This window comes from Astatotilapia calliptera, chromosome 18 (assembly GCF_900246225.1).
Source record: "Astatotilapia calliptera chromosome 18, fAstCal1.2, whole genome shotgun sequence".
In the NCBI taxonomy this organism is placed as follows: domain Eukaryota; kingdom Metazoa; phylum Chordata; class Actinopteri; order Cichliformes; family Cichlidae; genus Astatotilapia; species Astatotilapia calliptera.
In genome coordinates, this window is record NC_039319.1 from 18,501,490 (window position 1) to 18,519,373 (window position 17,884).

At 39.6% G+C, this 17,884-nt stretch overlaps 3 protein-coding genes across 4 annotated transcripts; 2 read left to right on the top strand and 1 right to left on the bottom strand.

The window, feature by feature from the left end:
• Positions 1–1,622: 1,622 nt before the first annotated feature.
• Positions 1,623–8,426, top strand: LOC113010892 (uncharacterized). The gene is made up of 6 exons (XM_026150160.1): positions 1,623–2,103; positions 4,736–4,918; positions 5,010–5,267; positions 7,119–7,217; positions 7,488–7,505; positions 7,775–8,426. The coding sequence occupies exons 1-6, from the start codon at positions 2,037–2,039 to the stop codon at positions 7,846–7,848; spliced, it is 699 nt and encodes a 232-aa protein (XP_026005945.1). The 5' UTR covers positions 1,623–2,036; the 3' UTR covers positions 7,849–8,426.
• Positions 8,427–9,241: 815 nt separating this feature from the next.
• Positions 9,242–13,273, top strand: LOC113011384 (cell division cycle 20 homolog). Its single transcript, XM_026150913.1, has 11 exons — positions 9,242–9,326; positions 9,685–9,895; positions 9,999–10,138; positions 10,216–10,312; positions 10,394–10,519; positions 11,065–11,261; positions 11,369–11,463; positions 11,564–11,801; positions 11,942–12,067; positions 12,623–12,740; positions 12,836–13,273. The coding sequence occupies exons 2-11, from the start codon at positions 9,706–9,708 to the stop codon at positions 13,012–13,014; spliced, it is 1,506 nt and encodes a 501-aa protein (XP_026006698.1). The 5' UTR covers positions 9,242–9,326; positions 9,685–9,705; the 3' UTR covers positions 13,015–13,273.
• An 883-nt stretch (positions 13,274–14,156) lies between these two features.
• On the bottom strand, positions 14,157–17,628 carry LOC113011275 (elongation of very long chain fatty acids protein 1-like). Of its 2 annotated transcripts, XM_026150740.1 has the most exons (8): positions 17,272–17,628; positions 16,627–16,720; positions 16,240–16,430; positions 16,063–16,143; positions 15,847–15,903; positions 15,629–15,734; positions 15,375–15,514; positions 14,157–15,257 (listed from the first exon to the last, which is right to left on the bottom strand). In XM_026150740.1, exons 2-8 carry the CDS (start codon positions 16,685–16,687, stop codon positions 14,949–14,951), a joined length of 945 nt encoding a protein of 314 aa, XP_026006525.1. In that variant the 5' UTR covers positions 16,688–16,720; positions 17,272–17,628; the 3' UTR covers positions 14,157–14,948. The 2 variants fall into 2 exon arrangements, with proteins under 2 accessions (XP_026006525.1, XP_026006526.1); XM_026150741.1 differs by lacking the exon at positions 15,847–15,903.
• Between the last annotated feature and the right edge of the window lie 256 nt (positions 17,629–17,884).

The following is a 17,884-nucleotide window of genomic DNA, read 5'->3' on the forward strand; positions in this document are numbered from 1 at the left end:
ACGTACCGCCCATCTTAAGAATTCCCTTGCATAAGACTGAGGCACTGCTGTCGTCCACAAAAGACCTGATTACAACATCAGCATCCAGATAGTTAAAATTTCTAAAAACATAACAAGCAGACACTGCCGATTTGAGCCCACGGTGTCTAATCAATGTGTTTCTGTTATGACGGCATGAGTGTGATTGTGTAACGTGTTAGATATGATTTTTTTTTAAAAAGGAACATACAATTCTTACTTGACATGTTATCGGGGGTAAGCAGAGGTGTGGCCGCCAGGATAGGAGAATAAAGGTTGTTTTCATGCTTAACTAGCAGCTAAATATGTTTCTAAGCTGCACCTCCCAGAATCATTGACCAGTCAACTCAAGGCACAAATGTAAATATTAACTCTTCAGAAGAGTAATGACAAAATTAGAACATTTGTCTGAAAGTTGAAGGCACAGCAAACATATAAACCGCAGAATATACAATATACAGGTGGGTCCATAAGTCATTTTTTCCTCAGTACACCAGCAAAAAGGATAAAAAAAAAAAGAAATTTAAGATTAAAGACTATGCATACTGTAATCTGCTAAAGTATTGTGTTAACTGTTTGTACTACAGCAATTCTTATGCACTCTCCCCAAGAGGCTAAATTGGCAGAGAACAATTTAATGGCCCGATGAGGATCTGTCTGGTCCCTCGTTATTCCATGATACAAAGAGGAGTAAATGTATTTTAGTAGTAAGCGCAGACATCTTTTTTTCCTCCTGTGCTAGCTTCAGTCTGCTGATTTGTTTTGACTTTTTTTTTCATTTCCTCTCTTGAGGGTAAAACTCGATAACTCAGAGACATCACAACCCAGCCTGAAGTTAAGCGGACTGACTCCATAATTCACAATCAGATCAGATTGCTAATTGGAAGGTCAGGCTCCTCCAGCATGTATGTCAAAGTATCCTTGGGCAAGATATTAAATCCCAAGTCGCCCCAGATGCATCCATTGAAGTATGTGTGTGCAAATGTTAGGCAAAGTTCTTAGACATAGAAAGAAGCACACGTACGAATGTTTGTGTGTGGCTGAATAACACTCGTAGTAAGAAGATGCTCTGAGTGCTCACACAGAGTAGAAAAGTGCTATATGTAAAGTCAATTTAAGCATATAAACTGAGTTTCATTGTTTACACTTTCAACACATCTCTGACAGCAGACAGCAGCTGTGTTAAACTGGACTGACTGCAGGATTTGAGCAAAGGGAGAAATCTGCTCTCAGGGATATCAGGCTCAGGGTTATCCCTCTATAAATACCTTAAATTTAGTGCGTCTCCCCCAAAAGTGCATACCTGTCGTAGAAACACAAGCAGGGTAGAATAAAGTAATAGAAACATACAGGTGCTAGAGCCCTTGAATAAGTCAGAGTCGTGTCAGGGTTCAGAATTCGTCACGTGATAGGCGGTGACGGTACTTACCGGTGGATTTAAATTAGGAGACAGTCCGGCAACTTTTGACTATTATGAATCTATAAATGCGTTGAGTTACAATATTTACATACAGATGGAAAAAAATAAATAAAGATGACGTGATGGCTCTGATTTTAATTATTTACGGTTTCCATGGTTACGCAGCGCTGTTTTGAATTATCAGTCGAGTCCTTTGCTCTGACTTCTTAACTTCGCTGTTTTGAAAGCTACCTTAAATGACCTTTGGCTGCCCCACATGCTCCCCGCACCACCACCACCACCACCACACACACACACACACCAACAGCAACTCCACCTCACCGGACAGCCAAAAGAGAAAGCAAGGCGGAAGCCTGAAGTCAGGTGAACCGAAACGTAAACGCCTAGAGGATCGGGTCTATCCGACTATTGCTGTCGTTGTGTCTGTGGAGTAGTTTCTGTTAAAGCCTGATGGATTGGTCATCCTTCGAGCACCATTTTAATGAGGAAATGGCTTAAAGCACACTGCTGCTGTGGAGTTTGTGCTTCTTTGACAGATGAACAACACTGAATCTGACACCGAGCGCCAGCTACAGTACAGTCCTGTACGCGTGTAGAAATGTATTCATTGCGCTTTGTTTTGATCCTATCATTTCACGTATGCCGGAGTCTTCCTGTCGATGCAGGTAGGAATCACGTCTTTAAAAAAAAATGGTTTCACTGTAATTCATTAAATAAATAAATAAAATGTATAGGATTGCTTAATTTCTTTTGACAGAACAGCAGGGACGGCTTTCAGCAGCTTCAAACAGTGCATGAATCCACCCATTTTCTGTTATTCTCTTTAATCTTCGGGTGGTGGATTTGACTGGATTTAATTCTTTCACAGGTCGTTTTATTTGTATGTGCAGGACTCCTAGGAATATAAAACAATGTCTGGCCATGTAATCAGAAACTGAAACAACCAAACAAAAGTTATCTGTGGGCGTCTTATGTTGAATTGTATAAAGTTATCCAGATACAAAACAGGCAACTTGCACAGTACATGATTCTTTTATTGATAAGATAAGATAAGATAAGATAAGATAACTCTTTATTGTCATTGCACAGTCATACATAGTACAGTAGTACAATGAAATTGGAAAAACTGTCCTACGTCGGCACTACATATAACACAACACGACACGATATGACACATCACAACGTAACAAACAACACAACACAGTATATTAACTTAGTATAAAAAAGAAGAATAAGTGTATGTGTATTGCACACTGTTATTATTGCACATTAATTATTATTGCACCTTGTTATAAATATAAATATTATTGTTATCGTTTTAAACATTGTTACCTCCCCCTAAAAAGTCCAGGGAGGTATCCAGTCAGGTCAGCTATTTACATTGATCAGGGCTATTGCCCTGTTGTAAAAGCTGTCCTTGAGTCTATTTGTTCGGGACCTCAGCAGCCTGAACCTCCTGCCAGACGGCAGCAGCTTAAACACCCGGTGTCCTGGGTGTGTGCAGTCCCGTAGGATGCTGCGTGCCCTCTTGAGACAGCGAGTGCTGTACAGGTCCTTCAGGGAGGGGAGAGGATGTCCAATGATTTTTTGGGCCATGTTGATGACCCTCTGGAGTGCCTTTCTGATTGCTGTGGTGCAGCTGGAGAACCACACACCGATGCAATATGTCAGCACACTTTCAATGGAGCAGCGGTAGAAGACGGTCAGCAGCTCCTTCTTCAGGTCCATTTTTCTGAGGATTCTCAGAAAGTGGAGACGCTTCAATTTGCATCAATTTGACAAATGCAGTGAATTTTAAAATATGCATATATAGAGAGAGAGAAGGAGAGATGAAAAACAATCAAAATATACCGAGGGATGTGACGCTGCAAAGCATTTCAAAGAGCTGCACTTGACTTGATTTAGTGTTGGTTATTTAATCAACTATAAACACTGTGTGACAGAATGTAGAAATCACCGCATCTTGTTATTTCACACCATGCGATTAACATAAAATGTCTATCCTGCTCCAGAAAGCAGAAGTATGGTAAATGCAAAATATTTACTAGAAAGGCTATTAGCTTTTGCTTTCAGTTTTGCTTTTGTGAAGTGAAAGTTAGATACATCAGTTCAGTGTGATTTGGTTATTCCCCCTCTAAGGGAGGGATTATGTAATTGGTTGTGTTTGCAATCTAGTGCTCCAAAGTTTTTTGGGATATCATTTTCAGACTTTGTGTGATGGTAGATACCAAAAACAGCTCGAGATCATTTAGGTGAAAATTGGGTCAAGATCAAGGTTCAGCAAAAACTTCACATTACCCACAATTTCTTATGGATTGTCTTCACACTTTGCAACAATATACTTGTGGGACACGAGTACCTAGGCTGACTAAGCATTTGACTTTCATCTTCCTTTTTAGCACCCATTTACAGTTTGCCCATTGGATCATCTCCAAACCTTAAAGCAATATATTAGTCAAACAAAGCACTATCTTTGTTTGAGTGCTAAAGCCCGCCCCTCCACACACCCCCAACACAAGGTTATATGACTCTACAATGACACAAAAAGATTAATATACTACAGTAGATTTTCATATTACCAATGAAAAAACTTTTTTCCTCACAGCTCACACATTTTCATCTCCTGTGACACCATGTGAAACGTGTCCATAGGAAACTAAAGCTTGCTGTTAATAATGCTCACATGATAATATGATAAATTATTGTGTGTGGTTCTATCTCTCACGCCATCTCCATAAAAGACAACAAGAAATAAATAAAGTGTCAATAGAAAATTGTACTTAGTAGTCAGTATAAGCTTTTAATGATATAAGTTAGCATATGATAGAATACTGCATGATGACCTTTTGATGTGTTAGACTGTTGTTCACTACAAAAACTTGTTCTGTTCTCTTTCTTTGTTTCTTCCCACAGCGATAATAAGAGCTGAACCACTCTTATCTTCACTCCCTTCTGAATCCCACAACACACACATAAACCTGCATACGCACATACATACGCACTAACATTCCTCTGTCTATGAACAGATGTATTCACTATTGTATTACTTTTGTATATAAATAAAGACCAGAGCGGTAACAGAGCGCACTTCACAGGGCCCCCACTCTGATGTGAGCGCTCTGTGACCGCCCTTGCAAGTAAAAACTGCAGCGTGTGTGTCTCCACTCTCTGACACTCTCAGCTGAAGAAGTGTCATTTAGAATAAATCTCTTGACATAAAGCTACAATTGCATTTCCTTTTTTCTTTATGTTTTTAAAATTTATATCTGGTTTTTGTTTTTGCCCATATTACATTAGATACCGTCGTACTGCAGATCCAGCAGTGGAGGAGGGCAGGAAGTCAGCAGGTTGAAGAGCAAGTCCTTCTCAATGGAATTCCTTTAATGGGCAAAAGCCCAGAATTCAATGCAGTTATCAAAGCCGTATTAGATGACACACTCCTAACATCTCTTATCAGTTTCAACCAGACCTCTTCAATACGTAAGAAAATCAAATTGTCTTGTTTTACAACTGAACATTTGTGTAAGTGAGATTGTTGTCACCAGGGCCACAACCCATTAACTCTCAACAGGTAACCACACCATTCTTCGTTCTCGAGAATGCACGTGGGAAGGGTCTAAGCTGCGCTGGGCAGATCGTGTATTTGCTGACAGCCAGTTGTACCTGACTCTCAACCAGAATGACATGTGGACAGCCCACGTACAGGAGGCGGTGGCCATCAAAGCGGTTTGGGACCAGGAAGTGCAGCAAACAAGAGCAGCGAGACTCCATCTGCAGGAGGGATGCGTCAAGCTGATGAAGCATTTGAACCTTTCTGAGAAACAGTCAGGTATATTTTACTTCAGGCTGTTTTCCTGCCTGCTTTAAGCGCTGCGGAACAAAATCAGTTCAATAAAGTGTTGAACTTAGAGAAACTTTTTTACTCCTGCTCCGACTGCCCTTTTTAAACTTGTCAGATTCTCCAGCAATAACTGTAATAACATTTTTCTAAGCAACCCATAAGTATAATATGCAGTAATTCATGTCTGAATACAAAAATAACAAAATATTTTCAATGACATATACTTGAATGATACACTGCTCTTCAAAAGTCTCGAGCCGCCCCTCATTTATTGTTATATGTTTCTAGGAAAATGGGAAATAAGTGCAGTGACTTATGAAATGTACATTTCTACAAATCTGTGCACTTCTAACAAGCTTGAAAGTCAATATTTGGTATGACCACCTCTATTCTTCAAAATTGACTCCTTTGTTCACAGTGAGTCATTATCTGGAACAAACACTAAGCTGATAGCTTTAACTCCTTTGCAGTGATTACAGACCTAAAAAATGAACATTTAAGGACTTACATTTCCATCACAGTTGGGCAGACTTTGTTAAGAATAAGAAGACGATGTTACTTTGTCAACTTTGATTAGCCTGCTACTGTAGAAAACAATAAAGTTAGTTTAAATTTATCCTTACTGTGTCATATTTGATTTGAGGATATGCTGAAATTCCTTATCCAGAAACAGGACATTTATTTATTTAATGCTAATCTTTTTAAAATGCAGAAAATGCGTAATAATGTATCTCATAATCATTTCAGTTGTTTAGTTTTAAAAGCCTCTTTGAAAGTAGTAGTAAAGGAATGTAGTACAGTACTGTGCAAACGTTTTGAGCCACCCCTCATTTATTTGAAGTAGGTGCAACGATTTATTCAAACATGTGTAAGCGTGCACGGAAAAAAAAAGGCAAAACCAGTTTGTCCAAATGTAAGAAGCTTGAAAGTCAATATTTGGTATGACAACCTTTATTCTTCAACATGCGCTGAACTCTCTTAGGCAAGCTTTCCGGTCATTTCTTTAAGTAGTATTCAGGAATAGTTCTCTGGGCTTCTTCTAGTGCACCACTGTGGGTTTTTCTATTTTGGTGTGTTTTTACTCCTTTGGAATCATTTTTAGGCTGGAAATGGAAACTGGTCTCATTAAGCTGCTTTTTAAGGGTTGGTGGCTCAAAATTTCTACATTTATAATTTCATCATTGTTGACAAGATCTCCAACACCACTTGTGGAAATACAACCCATAACCATGACAGAGCCTCAAGCATGTTTTACAAATACACACTCACTGAGACGGTACTATTTTATGTCTGTCATACTGTGTTGTCTTTTGCATTGTTCAGAATCAGCTAAAAAAAATGGGAACAGCTGCTTGTAACAAAGAGCCTAAAAGCACAATTTAAAATTGGTTCTTTGCTAAGTTCGTTATAAGTGCTCTATAAGCAAACATAATACCGGTTTATTGTTTGAGGTAAGTTTATGCTTAAATGATTCATAAGTCAGTGTTACATGGCCTTATCAAACAATAAAAAAATACAACAGATTTGTCTGAAAATGGTCAAGCAGCCAATGTCCAAAGAAAAACTTTGAAAGTCTGGACTTGAACTGTTGTTAATGACCACTTGTAAAAAAAGACAAGAGTCTGGCTTGAAATACAAGATATAAACAAATAAGGGGCAGCTCAAGACTTTTGCACAGTTATATATGACGCTAAAACAGAAAAATGGGCATGTACTTAAACAAAACAACTTTGTTTCATGCAGTTACAAGAGTTCACCTCCACATACAGGACATACGTGTTTTGGAGCGGAATTTTTTTTTGTTGACTGTCGGGTTACAAATTTAACATATTTTCTTAGTTCCAGGAATTCTTCACCTTCATCTTCTGGTCCCACTCCTGGCGCTCATTATGTTTGGTGTACTAATTATGGTCAGCATCGTTATCTACAAAATAAAAGGTGGGCATTGAGAATTTTTCTTTCTTTCCATTTAGATGTCAGCACATGAAGTTGTGCATCCTTTATTCACAGTTCACTGCTTAATGTAGCAACAAGATGCATGTTTAAGAGGTGACTGCAGTCCAGTGTTGCACATTGTCATTTAACAGAATGTGCTGACCTTTATCTCTGCCCTAACTTTAAACTGTCACATGATTTTAATGACTCTTATACCCAAGAGAAGTGTAAACTATGTTCCTGTGTTTTGTCTTTTTCACACTTGCTATGCAGGTTTCAGGCACCCTGGAGGTAAGAAAACTACAACTGTCATGTGTTCTCTTTATTTTCATGCATTTCTCTGCTCGGAGTCCTAGTGAAAGATTCAGAAAGTTAAATATTAAGTGAAGTCAAACAGACTCCCTTTGCTTTTCAAAGGTGTTTGTGGCCCAGTCATGTGGTCTGTCTAAAATGACTGTAACTATAGTATCATTAAAAGTATCATTAGAGATTAAAACCACATATTCATGAACTCAGTAACATGTCACATACCATAATCTGTGTTTTTCCTTTCCCCACAGGTGTCATTGGCTCAATTGTCCATTACCACAGAGATATGAATGAAATGACTGAAAATGATCGGGAAATTGTGTAGACGTCTTCTGTTACAATACCTCACAACTGTAATAATACTAAAAAAACGGATGATATTTCCAGCATATTTCTGTATGAAAACTGATAGCGTAGCTCCATGAATATCAGCAGGCCTTTGCGATGTGTAATTCAAGCTTTAGGTAACATTCCTGGCTCCAGTGAAACATAAGCTTTTGTTTTTTGCATTAAAATTGCACAGTACTCTGTTTTATGTAGAATATTTAAATGTTATGTTGTTTTGCTACTGAGAGACTGATCAAAGTGTCAAATCCTGGTTGTTTTGAACTAAAAATGTGACTGCAGCATCTTTACTTGAAAAGCTTTCAGTGTAGTTGCACGTCTCTTTATACCAAACACTGTTGGGATTCCTTGGCCATGAGATTATTTAAGTAAATTACTTTTTTTTTAAATTTCCTACTGCTTTATTTAGTTTTTTTTTTTTCTGTTGGCATGTCAGGTAAGAGGAGAGCAGAATAAAAGTATAATCTGGAATTCACATTAACCCGTGATGTCAGAGTTATCACTTTATTTAAAGTAAATCCTGATCATGTAAATCAGGGGTGTCCAACTCCGGGCCTCAAGGACCAGTGTCCCTGCAGGTTTTAGATGTGTCCTTGATCCAACACAGCTGATTTAAATGGCTTAATTACCTCCTCAATATGTCTTGAAGTTCTCCAAAGGCCTGGTAATGAACTAATCATTTGATTCAGGTATGGTGACCCAGGGTGATATCTAAAACTGTAGAGTTGGACACCCCCGATGTAAATCAATTGACCAAATGCCAAGCAAACAAGAAAATGACTTTAAATCTAAATGATAGTGCATAATAAACAATAAATATTTTATTTGTTCAATACTAAAGATGTTTGTTTGAGGTGCCTCCTTTAAGCTGTGGTCCAGACCTGTGTACAGGTGTGTCAAGGTGACTGAAAACCAACGTGTACACATCAGTCAAAGAGCAAAGACACAATATATTATCAGACTATGAGAAGATTTTTGCTTAATCACTCAGCAAATATTTATATTTAAACTCTCCCTGAAATTAATATTTACCAATATTAGATTCTTAAATAAAAAAAATAAAACCCAATATTTATTTATTTATTTTACTAGCCTTCAAATACAGAAAAATATACTTGATAGCGGTCTCGTGTTTTAAAGTAAAGCGTCTTACAGGTCTTTAGTTTTGTGTCGCTCTTTAAATTCATACAGCGCAGACCTAAACTACAGATAGAGGGCGACACCTTTAAGTGGAGAGGTTTCTTTTCATACGTTAAAGAAAGTATCATTGACCAATCACGTTAACGTATTCGTAAACGTCACCATAGCAATGCGCTGAGCTTACTGCAGCTTCTTGAACTAACCAATCGCATGAGCGCTCTGTGGCATTTAAACGTCGTGGCGTCATACGCACGAAATTCAAAATCGAGAGAGAGACAAGAGTTTGTGCTTCTCTGCATTTCACGGTTTCTCGACGAGGTGAGGTCATTGTGTTGATTTTGAAATTGCAGAAATATACTTTTAAATTCAATCACTAGTTTTAAGTTTGTTTTGTTTATACGTGAAATCATTTTTAATCGGTTAAGCGATGGTGCTAACGCGTTCTTTCATTGGATTCATGCTACACAATCGTTTAGCTTGGTCACGTTAAGCTAACGTTCAAAACAAGAATAGAAGCATAGCGAAGTTTTTCAATCGGACCTGACTTACTTTTTAAATGAAGACATTTTTGACAGATGCTATCCTAGCATTAGTCTGAGCATCGTAGCTGTCAGTAAGCCTTTTATACTGTTTCAAATCAGATACGGACTTACTGTTTATCTGTTGTGATGTCCAGGTCTATGAAAACGTTGATAAAATGGCGCAGTTTGGGTTTGAGAACGACATCCACAGCATCTTGAAGCTGGACATGCCGATCACAAACGCTCCCATGGCGAGGTGGCAGAGAAAGGCGAGCTCATCAAACACATCCGCCCTGAGCGGCTTGTCGCCGGGAAAGTCTGCTAATGTGTCCCTGAGCTCATCAAAAACACCAAGCAAAACGCCAGGTAGTGTATTTGTCTGCATTTATACTCGTATGTCGGGGAAAGCTTTGCAAATGTTAACCACTGGGAAGTTTTTTTTTTAAATTTATTTTTTTATGGGTCATAGGCAAAAACAAGAAACAAACCCCATCCAAGATGGGGGGTGATCGTTTCATTCCCATCAGAAACAGCAAGCAAATGGATGTGGCAACTTTCCTGCTGACAAAGGAGAATGAGCCAGCGGACACAAACACATCAGTTACATCAGTAAGTTGTGTAACAAACACTTAAGCTTCTATTTGTACAAGTAGGATATCAATCAGTGTGGCTCCCTGTGTCTGAAGGAAACCCAGAAAGCGTGGTCTGTGTCACTGAATGGATACAACGTTGAAGATGCAAAGATCCTCCATCTTGGAGGGAAACCACTTAATGCACCAGAAGGTAGAAATATGTGCATTTTATAAATATCTGCTGTATTGAAGGCAATTCTTTTTATTCATTGTCGCTCTGTCTTGTTTACAGGCTACCAAAACAACCTAAAAGTCCTCTACACTCACACAGCAACCCCTGCCTCTATTAAAAAGTCCAGATACATATCTTCAACTCCTGACAGGATCTTGGATGCTCCTGATCTTAGAAATGATTTCTGTAAGTTGGGCACTTAAGAGGATTTTACATCTCTATACAATTGACTTTATTTAATTGCAATGAATCTTTAAATGATGCCACAAATTTACAGAAAGGCAGAGAATGGACGCTGATCAATAGATTCTAAAAGAGCAAATCTTGTATGTTTGGTTTGAAGTCCTTATTCGTGACTTGCATGCTGGAATATTTAAGTCAGACTTCTTACTAGGAAAGTTGGAGCAGCCCTCCAACCTCATAAGCTAAGATGGCAGTGCAAGTCATTTTTGTTTCCATTGTTGTCCATGACTGGCTGTATAAACGCTATCCAGATCACGACAAGGCTCCGTCATGAATGCGCTGCAGCATTTAAGAGAGAGAGAGAGAGAGAGAGAGATCTCTATCTCAGAGCAACACCATTCCCAAGTTGTTTTCCTGTTTATATATGTTCCCGTTTAATTAATAGGAACCCAACTGAAATTCAGTGTTGCATAAACATCCTAGTTTAGTAAATTAAGAATACTTTAACATGCAATATTAATTTAGGCTTTTTTTTCTCCCCCCTCTAGATTTGAATCTACTTGATTGGAGCAGTAGAAATTTTCTCGCTGTTGCTCTTCATAACAGTGTTTACCTGTGGGATGCCACTCAAGGAGACATCCTTCTTCTCATGAAGATGGAGCGTGAAGAGGACTACATCTGCTCCCTGTCCTGGACTAAAGAGGGAAGCTACCTAGCTGTTGGCACCAGTGACTGCAAGGTTCAGGTCCGTGTGGAGATCATCGTGCCACTTGAGTCCAAATGAATATGGGACATATCAGAACATGTGTTTTATATATATTTTTTTTATAAATTGTATTGATTTCCATTTAGTTGTGGGATGTTGAAAATCAGAAGCGCTTGCGCAGCATGGCCAGCCACACAGCAAGGGTTGGAAGTCTGAGCTGGAATGACCATGTTGTCTCCAGGTAAAAATGTTTCTCCTACCAAAGACAGTGGTGATATCTCCCTGGTGTTTTCCATTTTTGCACTCAAGTGTGTGTTCTCCTCTTTCACCACCCCCTGCAGTGGCTCCAGATCTGGACACATCCACCACCATGATGTGAGGGTGGCAGACCATCACATCGGCACCCTGACTGCTCACGCACAGGAAGTGTGCGGCCTGAAGTGGTCCCCTGATGGGCGATACTTGGCTAGTGGAGGCAATGATAACTTGGTGTGCATATGGCCCCGTGCACAGGGGGGCAGTGCTGGCAACGACAGCCAGCTGATCCGTTGCTGGAGCGAACATCAGGGAGCAGTCAAGGTGAGCAGCAAACAGAAGTTCAATATGCTAATTTTCTCCTTTTCAGTTTCCTCTCCCTTCCTGCTCCTTGTGAACATTTAATGAAGACTGAAGTTTAAATATTCTCGTTGCCACTTGTGTATGCCTTTCCATTGTTCTAGGCTCTGGCCTGGTGTCCATGGCAGCCCAATATCCTTGCATCTGGAGGTGGTACTAGCGACCGCCACATCCGTATCTGGAATGTAAACAGTGGCTCCTGTATCAGTTCGCTTGACACTCAGTCCCAGGTAACTGCATCCTTCCAGGGATGTCAAACTAATTTTACATTGTGGGCCACATACAGCTCACATTGTTCTGAAATGGCCCCGATCAGTAAAACTCCGTTTTCTGGCAGTGTAAAGAAGTTTAAACATTTAATCTCTGAAATCTCTTAATATAGAATAAAATTTCAACAGCATTTCTCAGTTTTTCTATATTGTAAAATAAAGGTCTCGCCCAAAATTTCCACGTTTTGTTAATGCATAATAGATTTAAATAGTTGTAGATTGTAGAGGATTAAAATGAACATTTCTGTATTAATATTTAAGTGCATATAGTATTGAGCTACTATAGTGTGGAATGAATGGCGATGTGGAAGGTCTTTATCAATAGGAAAAGCTGGTTCAAGTTCAAAATCATTTCTTTCACTTTCAAGAACTGTCCAGTGGGCCTAAATGGAGACTTTGCTTGGCCGGTTCTGGCCCTGCACCTGTTTGACATCCCTGTTCCACACAGTTCGGTTTTAATGGTCATTCCCACTAAAATGTGTTTGACTACATGTCTCATCCAATCCAACTTTTTAGATCTCATCCCTGGTGTTTGCACCCAACTACAAGGAGCTGGTCTCTGCTCATGGATATGCCCACAACAATGTTGTTGTCTGGAAATATCCCTCTCTCAGTAAAGTCGCAGAGCTCAATGGTAAACAAGTCCCGTCCACATAAAGGCACATCCAGTGAACTGAGAACCTGCTGTTCCTCCTTTCTCCTGGTATAATTTGTTTATTTTTCTTTAAGGCCATGACGACAGAGTTCTGAGTTTGACTCTCAGTCCGGACTGCTCGACTGTTGCTACTGTTGCTGCAGATGAGACCATTCGCCTGTGGAAGAGCTTCGAAATGGATCCCATTAAGAAGAAGGCTAAAGAGAGGATGGTGAAATCAACCAGCAGCGTCATTCATCAGTCCATCAGATAATTTTCTTCAATGAGATTTTACATCTGTTATGAGTTTGAGTTATTTGTGATATATATTTTTTCTTAATTTATCCACAATAAAGGAAACCACCTGGTGTTCTGTGATGCTCCAGTTGGTGGTTTAAAGTGTTAATGGCCGTGTGTGTGGTACTAGTGATTTTTGTCAGTCAGTTTTTAAAATGTATAGCCTAGGTTTTTTTTTTTTCTTTTAAAATCTGGATGTTCTGTATACCTGGGTTATAAATAAACACTTCACCATATCGGCTTCCCTTTGTGTTGCTTCATGTTGCCAGGACCAGTTTAAAAGTTTACTGGTGTGTTGTTTTCAAATACATCCTGCTTATGATGTAGAACTAAATCTGCTGTTCATTGTCAGACTAGAGCTGGCTTTTGTTACATCACAAAAGTTGATCTATTATAACGGATCACTTAATCTGCTGTTATTCTGTAGTGTTTGTTGATAAAATGCAACCAACTTTGTAGATGTGTCTCAAGTATCTAAGGCCTGAGGATGTATTTCATTGAACTTTTTTTCCCCACTTAATGTAAATACAAATGCCCAAATATTGCCACAAGGTGGCTCACTCTGAATTCAGAACTGAGTGCTTGCATTTAAGTTATTTAAAAGGAATGCTGATTGGGTTCACATGCAGAATTTCCTAAAAGTATGTCGTCATATTGCAAAAATAAGCTGGTTTTTGCTGTCAACTTTTTTTTTTTTTTTAAATTGATGTGCAACTGCTACGAGTACAGATTATGAAAGCTCATGTTTATAAATCATTGGCTTTTAGAAAGGTCCCATAATGTTATCTTTAATTGACCAAGAGTTAAAACCAGCATAACAGGCCCAACCTCTGTTCCTCAGAGGGCACATACACGTTAAAACGGGTCCCCAATCCCAGTCCATGAGGGCCAGTGTCCCTGCAGGTTTTAGATGTGTCCTTGATCCATCACAGCTGGATTAAATGGATAAATTACCTCCTCAACATGTCTTGAAGTTCTCCAGAGGCCTGGTAATGAACTAATCATGTGATTCAGGTGTGTTTGACCCAGTGTGAGATCTAAAACCTGCAGGGACACCAGCCCTCGCGGGCTGGGATTGGGGACACCTGTGTTAAAGTAATCAATAGCAGCAAACATTGATGGGTTTCAGTATATTCAGACTTCTTTAGTTATAATTCAGAAACAACCAACAGCATAGAAAGCCTATTAACTTCAAGCACAGTGTGCAAAGAGAACAGACCATACAGAGTTGTAAAACAGACTGGATTAATACAGATGAACATGCACAGCAGTGTATGTGCACTTTAAAAACAACACAAAACTGTAATATACAGTATAACATTGCTCTCCCACAACTCTCAAAATTGAAATTTAGTTTAGGTGTAACACTTTTCGGTCAGTGCACACCATAACTGTTTTTCAAGTTACGCAGACCTTTAAATTTAGTTTTATTTCAAAGATAAATAAAAAAATAAAATAAGAAAAAAAACCTTAAATATTTGACATTTACAGTGAAATTCTTTGTGGGGGGCTAACAGATAATTGCAGTTATTTACATGTTCTAGTCTTGTGTGACAACTGTGCCGTACTCCCAAGCAACAAAGCCCATGTTAGCAAAAACAGCAGTGTGGGTCGAGCCCGAGTCGAAGAATACTATCAGTGACAAAAATAAGCACCAATCTTCATACAGTATTCATCACAGTTACAACTTACAAACACAACGTGGGCAGGTAGAGATCACCATTCACGCCCCAAGAACACTGGATGTGCTTTCACAAAAGACTAGATTTACAAAGAAACTACAGTTTAGATGAAGCATACTGAAATTGATGTCAGTCCAATATGCCAGTAGATATGAATGATGAATTTAATGGTGTTAATTCGAACTGACAGTCTGTGTGTCTCTCTCATTTTCCAGGCAGGGTCACAGAGTTAGACTTCCTTGACTTTGCCCATGAAGATTTTGCCGTTGGTGCAGTGGTGACTGTTGCCATTCTGAAGGTGCTTTCCGTTGGCCACCACAGTGAACGGTTCGCTGGTTGAGCCGTTCTGTTTCGACTTTTCGGGCGTGAGGGGAAGTCTGTTGCCTTTTATGTAGGCCTGCACCCAAAAGTGGGAGAACAGGAGAAAGAATAAGACCCCATACATCCAGATCAGGTGGATCCAAAAGGGGACTTGATAGTCACACTTTTCCATGAAGTAGTATTGGCTGATGTGAATGGAGACCAGAATGAACTGCGTCTGAAAAACAACCACCCCTCCCAAACATTAGTTTTTGTAAAACAGTTGAGCTGTAGGCAAAAATCAGATATGCCATTTATTTGAATTTTTTGCTGTGGAAAATACAAAACAACGTACAAGCTGGATTGCGGTCATGTACTTCTTCCACCACAAGTATTTGTGGAAGCGAGGCCCTGCAGCAGAGAGTGCGTAGTAGGTGTACATGATAACATGGACTGTTGCATTCACCATGGCATGGAAGGAGCCCATTCCTCCAGCTTAAGAAGGGGGTAATAAAATATTATGTTAATGTACAGATGCAACATCTCACAGAAAAGTTGTGCTGGTCTTGCACTGTCAAACAATGCGTTTACATGCATTTGTAAGCTCACCGGGTGTCAGGCTGACGCCCCACCACCACGTCCAGGGCATAAAGGAGTGATGGAAGACGTGAAGAAATGTGATCTGACCTTGTTTCTTTCTCAGCACAAAGAATACCTGCAAAAGCACACATGGGATCAGTCACGGTTAACTGATCAAAAGGCCAAAATAATAAGGGGAAGATTTAAAAAAAAAGAAAAAAAAAGAAAGAAAAAGAAAATGCACCTACTGTGTCAAGAAGCTCAATGAATTTGGAAAAATAAAACAGCCAGGCCACCCAAATCATCTGTGGAAAGGAAGAGGGCTGTGATGTCAGATATCTGACACTCAAGCAGAAATAAAATAAATTACATTTAAAAGACCCAAAAAAAAAAAAAAAAAAAAAAAAAATTTAATTATTAGCTTGAGACAATGAAAGCTCCCCTGTAAAAATTTACTGACTTACCCTAAGAGCCTGTGGGCTGGTGGAACGGTCAATAAGGTCGCATCTCCATGTGAAGGTGGTGGCCCATCCAGACATCATAAACTAAGTGTAAAAAAAGAAAAAAACCACACCAGCAGCTTTTAGCACTGACATCACACCTGTAGTAAAAGAGCGCAAACAAATACCTTTTCGTCTTACCTCATACACTATGTAGGCATTCAACAGAACCATGGAAACATTGTAGATTATCATGGCGGTGTTGAGGTGGAAAGGTTTGCGATTTGCCATCACGCGAGGCCCCACGTACACGGAGAAGGCAACGTAACCCAGGAGGATGGTCGTCATGTGCACGGGGCTCTGCATCAGAGGGTAATCTCTGACTCTGGCATCTGGAAACCGCATACAGGAAACACAGGCATGTTTTAGTCCTTGAGTCATGGTTCCATACTGGAATATCTGGGTGGGTCCACCGGCACTTCAGGTCATACATACTTTTGTGCTGTTTCACACCTGATGATGATGACGAAATAAAATGTTCTGATTTGAGCAGATTGTAGGTGTGAAGAGAGAAATGAAGACACTTACCAGTTCTTGATTGTAGATAACTGTGGAACTCAACAACGCTTGTTATAGCCTCTTGCAGCATGGTGACTGCTTCCTCTTTACCCTTTCAAAACACCTGGAAAAAAACAACGAACAGTACAAAAAGACAAAGAGTCAGAGAACAAGAGATAAAGCGGAGCTGAAAGAGGTTGGTTGGGCAGGTGAGCAATAATATGACTGCTCAACCTGCTGACTCAATGACTGAACAAACAGGAGACAGCTGGATGGCCTCAACAAACACCCCTGAGTGCCCTCGGCTCCAATTTTTCAAACAGATATACAAGGAAAAAATGAGAGCGAATTTAAGAACTTCTTTCACAGCTCAGACTTTTTAAAAAGAAGAAGTCCTTCATAGATATTTTGGGCAGAATTGTGAAACGTGATTTCAGATGACAGGTTTTAAACAATGAAATGCTCATTGGGACTAACAGAGCAAGTCAAACAGGTGAGGCAAAGAACTTGGCCCATGTGGCCAAATGAGTGAATGAAATATGAGCAGATCATGAAGCTCAGGTAGTAAAATTGTAGAACGAGACACGATCATTTATGTTGTTTTGAACTAGTTCAAGCTTATTCTTCAGTTTTGACAAGAAGGTGAAAAGCTACAAGGTGTAACAAGTGACTCACCCTCTGAGCACTCCTGTATGCGAGGAAAGCAGCTCCTCAGCCACAGCCGGCAGCACTCAATCCAGTGAATTCAACAGATCTGCGACACCCGTGAGAGCGATCAGGAGAAAAACCAGAAGCATGAAGGGATTTTCCGTGGGTTGAAGCCTCCAGCTGTCCTCTGATGTATGATATTTACACAATTACACAGAAAACAGACCAACAATAGCTAAAATGCTTTAAGGAAAGACCGATAAAGAAACCGAGAGAGAGAGGGAGATGAGTAAAAGTGACAGAAGAGCTATGACAACTATGGGACTGGGCTCATTCAGCTCAATTTAAACCCCATGGCTCTACTTTGTAGTTTCACAACCACACCCTGTTTCAGTGCTTGGCTCCACCTCTCTGTCCACACTGAGACTGCCTGTGATTGGACTGCCTCATCAATAAGTGGTGAAGGCGATAGGGTGAAAGAGTTAAAGGCCCCCTGCATAAGACACCTACAGCCAAAGGCGACTACCTCCATTGTTACTTAATAAGTTCAGTAAAATGCAAGAAAACAAACAGAGTTATGTGAAAAAAGTGAACTGATATAAAAATACAGATTCCCAAAAGCCATGAAATAAATAAAGTA

Bases quoted from the DNA above. Each gene is read 5' to 3' on its own strand.
- LOC113011384 (XM_026150913.1), top strand. From the start codon at position 9,706: ATGGCGCAGTTTGGGTTTGAGAACGACATCCACAGCATCTTGAAGCTG. The intron at 11,464-11,563 runs GTAAAAATGTTT...CACCCCCTGCAG, and splicing joins AATGACCATGTTGTCTCCAG to TGGCTCCAGATCTGGACACA. The intron at 12,068-12,622 runs GTAACTGCATCC...CCAACTTTTTAG, and splicing joins CGCTTGACACTCAGTCCCAG to ATCTCATCCCTGGTGTTTGC.
- LOC113010892 (XM_026150160.1), top strand. From the start codon at position 2,037: ATGTATTCATTGCGCTTTGTTTTGATCCTATCATTTCACGTATGCCGG. The intron at 4,919-5,009 runs GTAAGAAAATCA...AACTCTCAACAG, and splicing joins CAACCAGACCTCTTCAATAC to GTAACCACACCATTCTTCGT. The intron at 5,268-7,118 runs GTATATTTTACT...ATATTTTCTTAG, and splicing joins CCTTTCTGAGAAACAGTCAG to TTCCAGGAATTCTTCACCTT.
- LOC113011275 (XM_026150740.1), bottom strand. From the start codon at position 16,687: ATGCTGCAAGAGGCTATAACAAGCGTTGTTGAGTTCCACAGTTATCTA. The intron at 16,144-16,239 runs GTAAGACGAAAA...TTTTACACTTAG, and splicing joins ATGCCTACATAGTGTATGAG to TTTATGATGTCTGGATGGGC. The intron at 15,735-15,846 runs GTAGGTGCATTT...GTGCTTTTGCAG, and splicing joins TCATTGAGCTTCTTGACACA to GTATTCTTTGTGCTGAGAAA.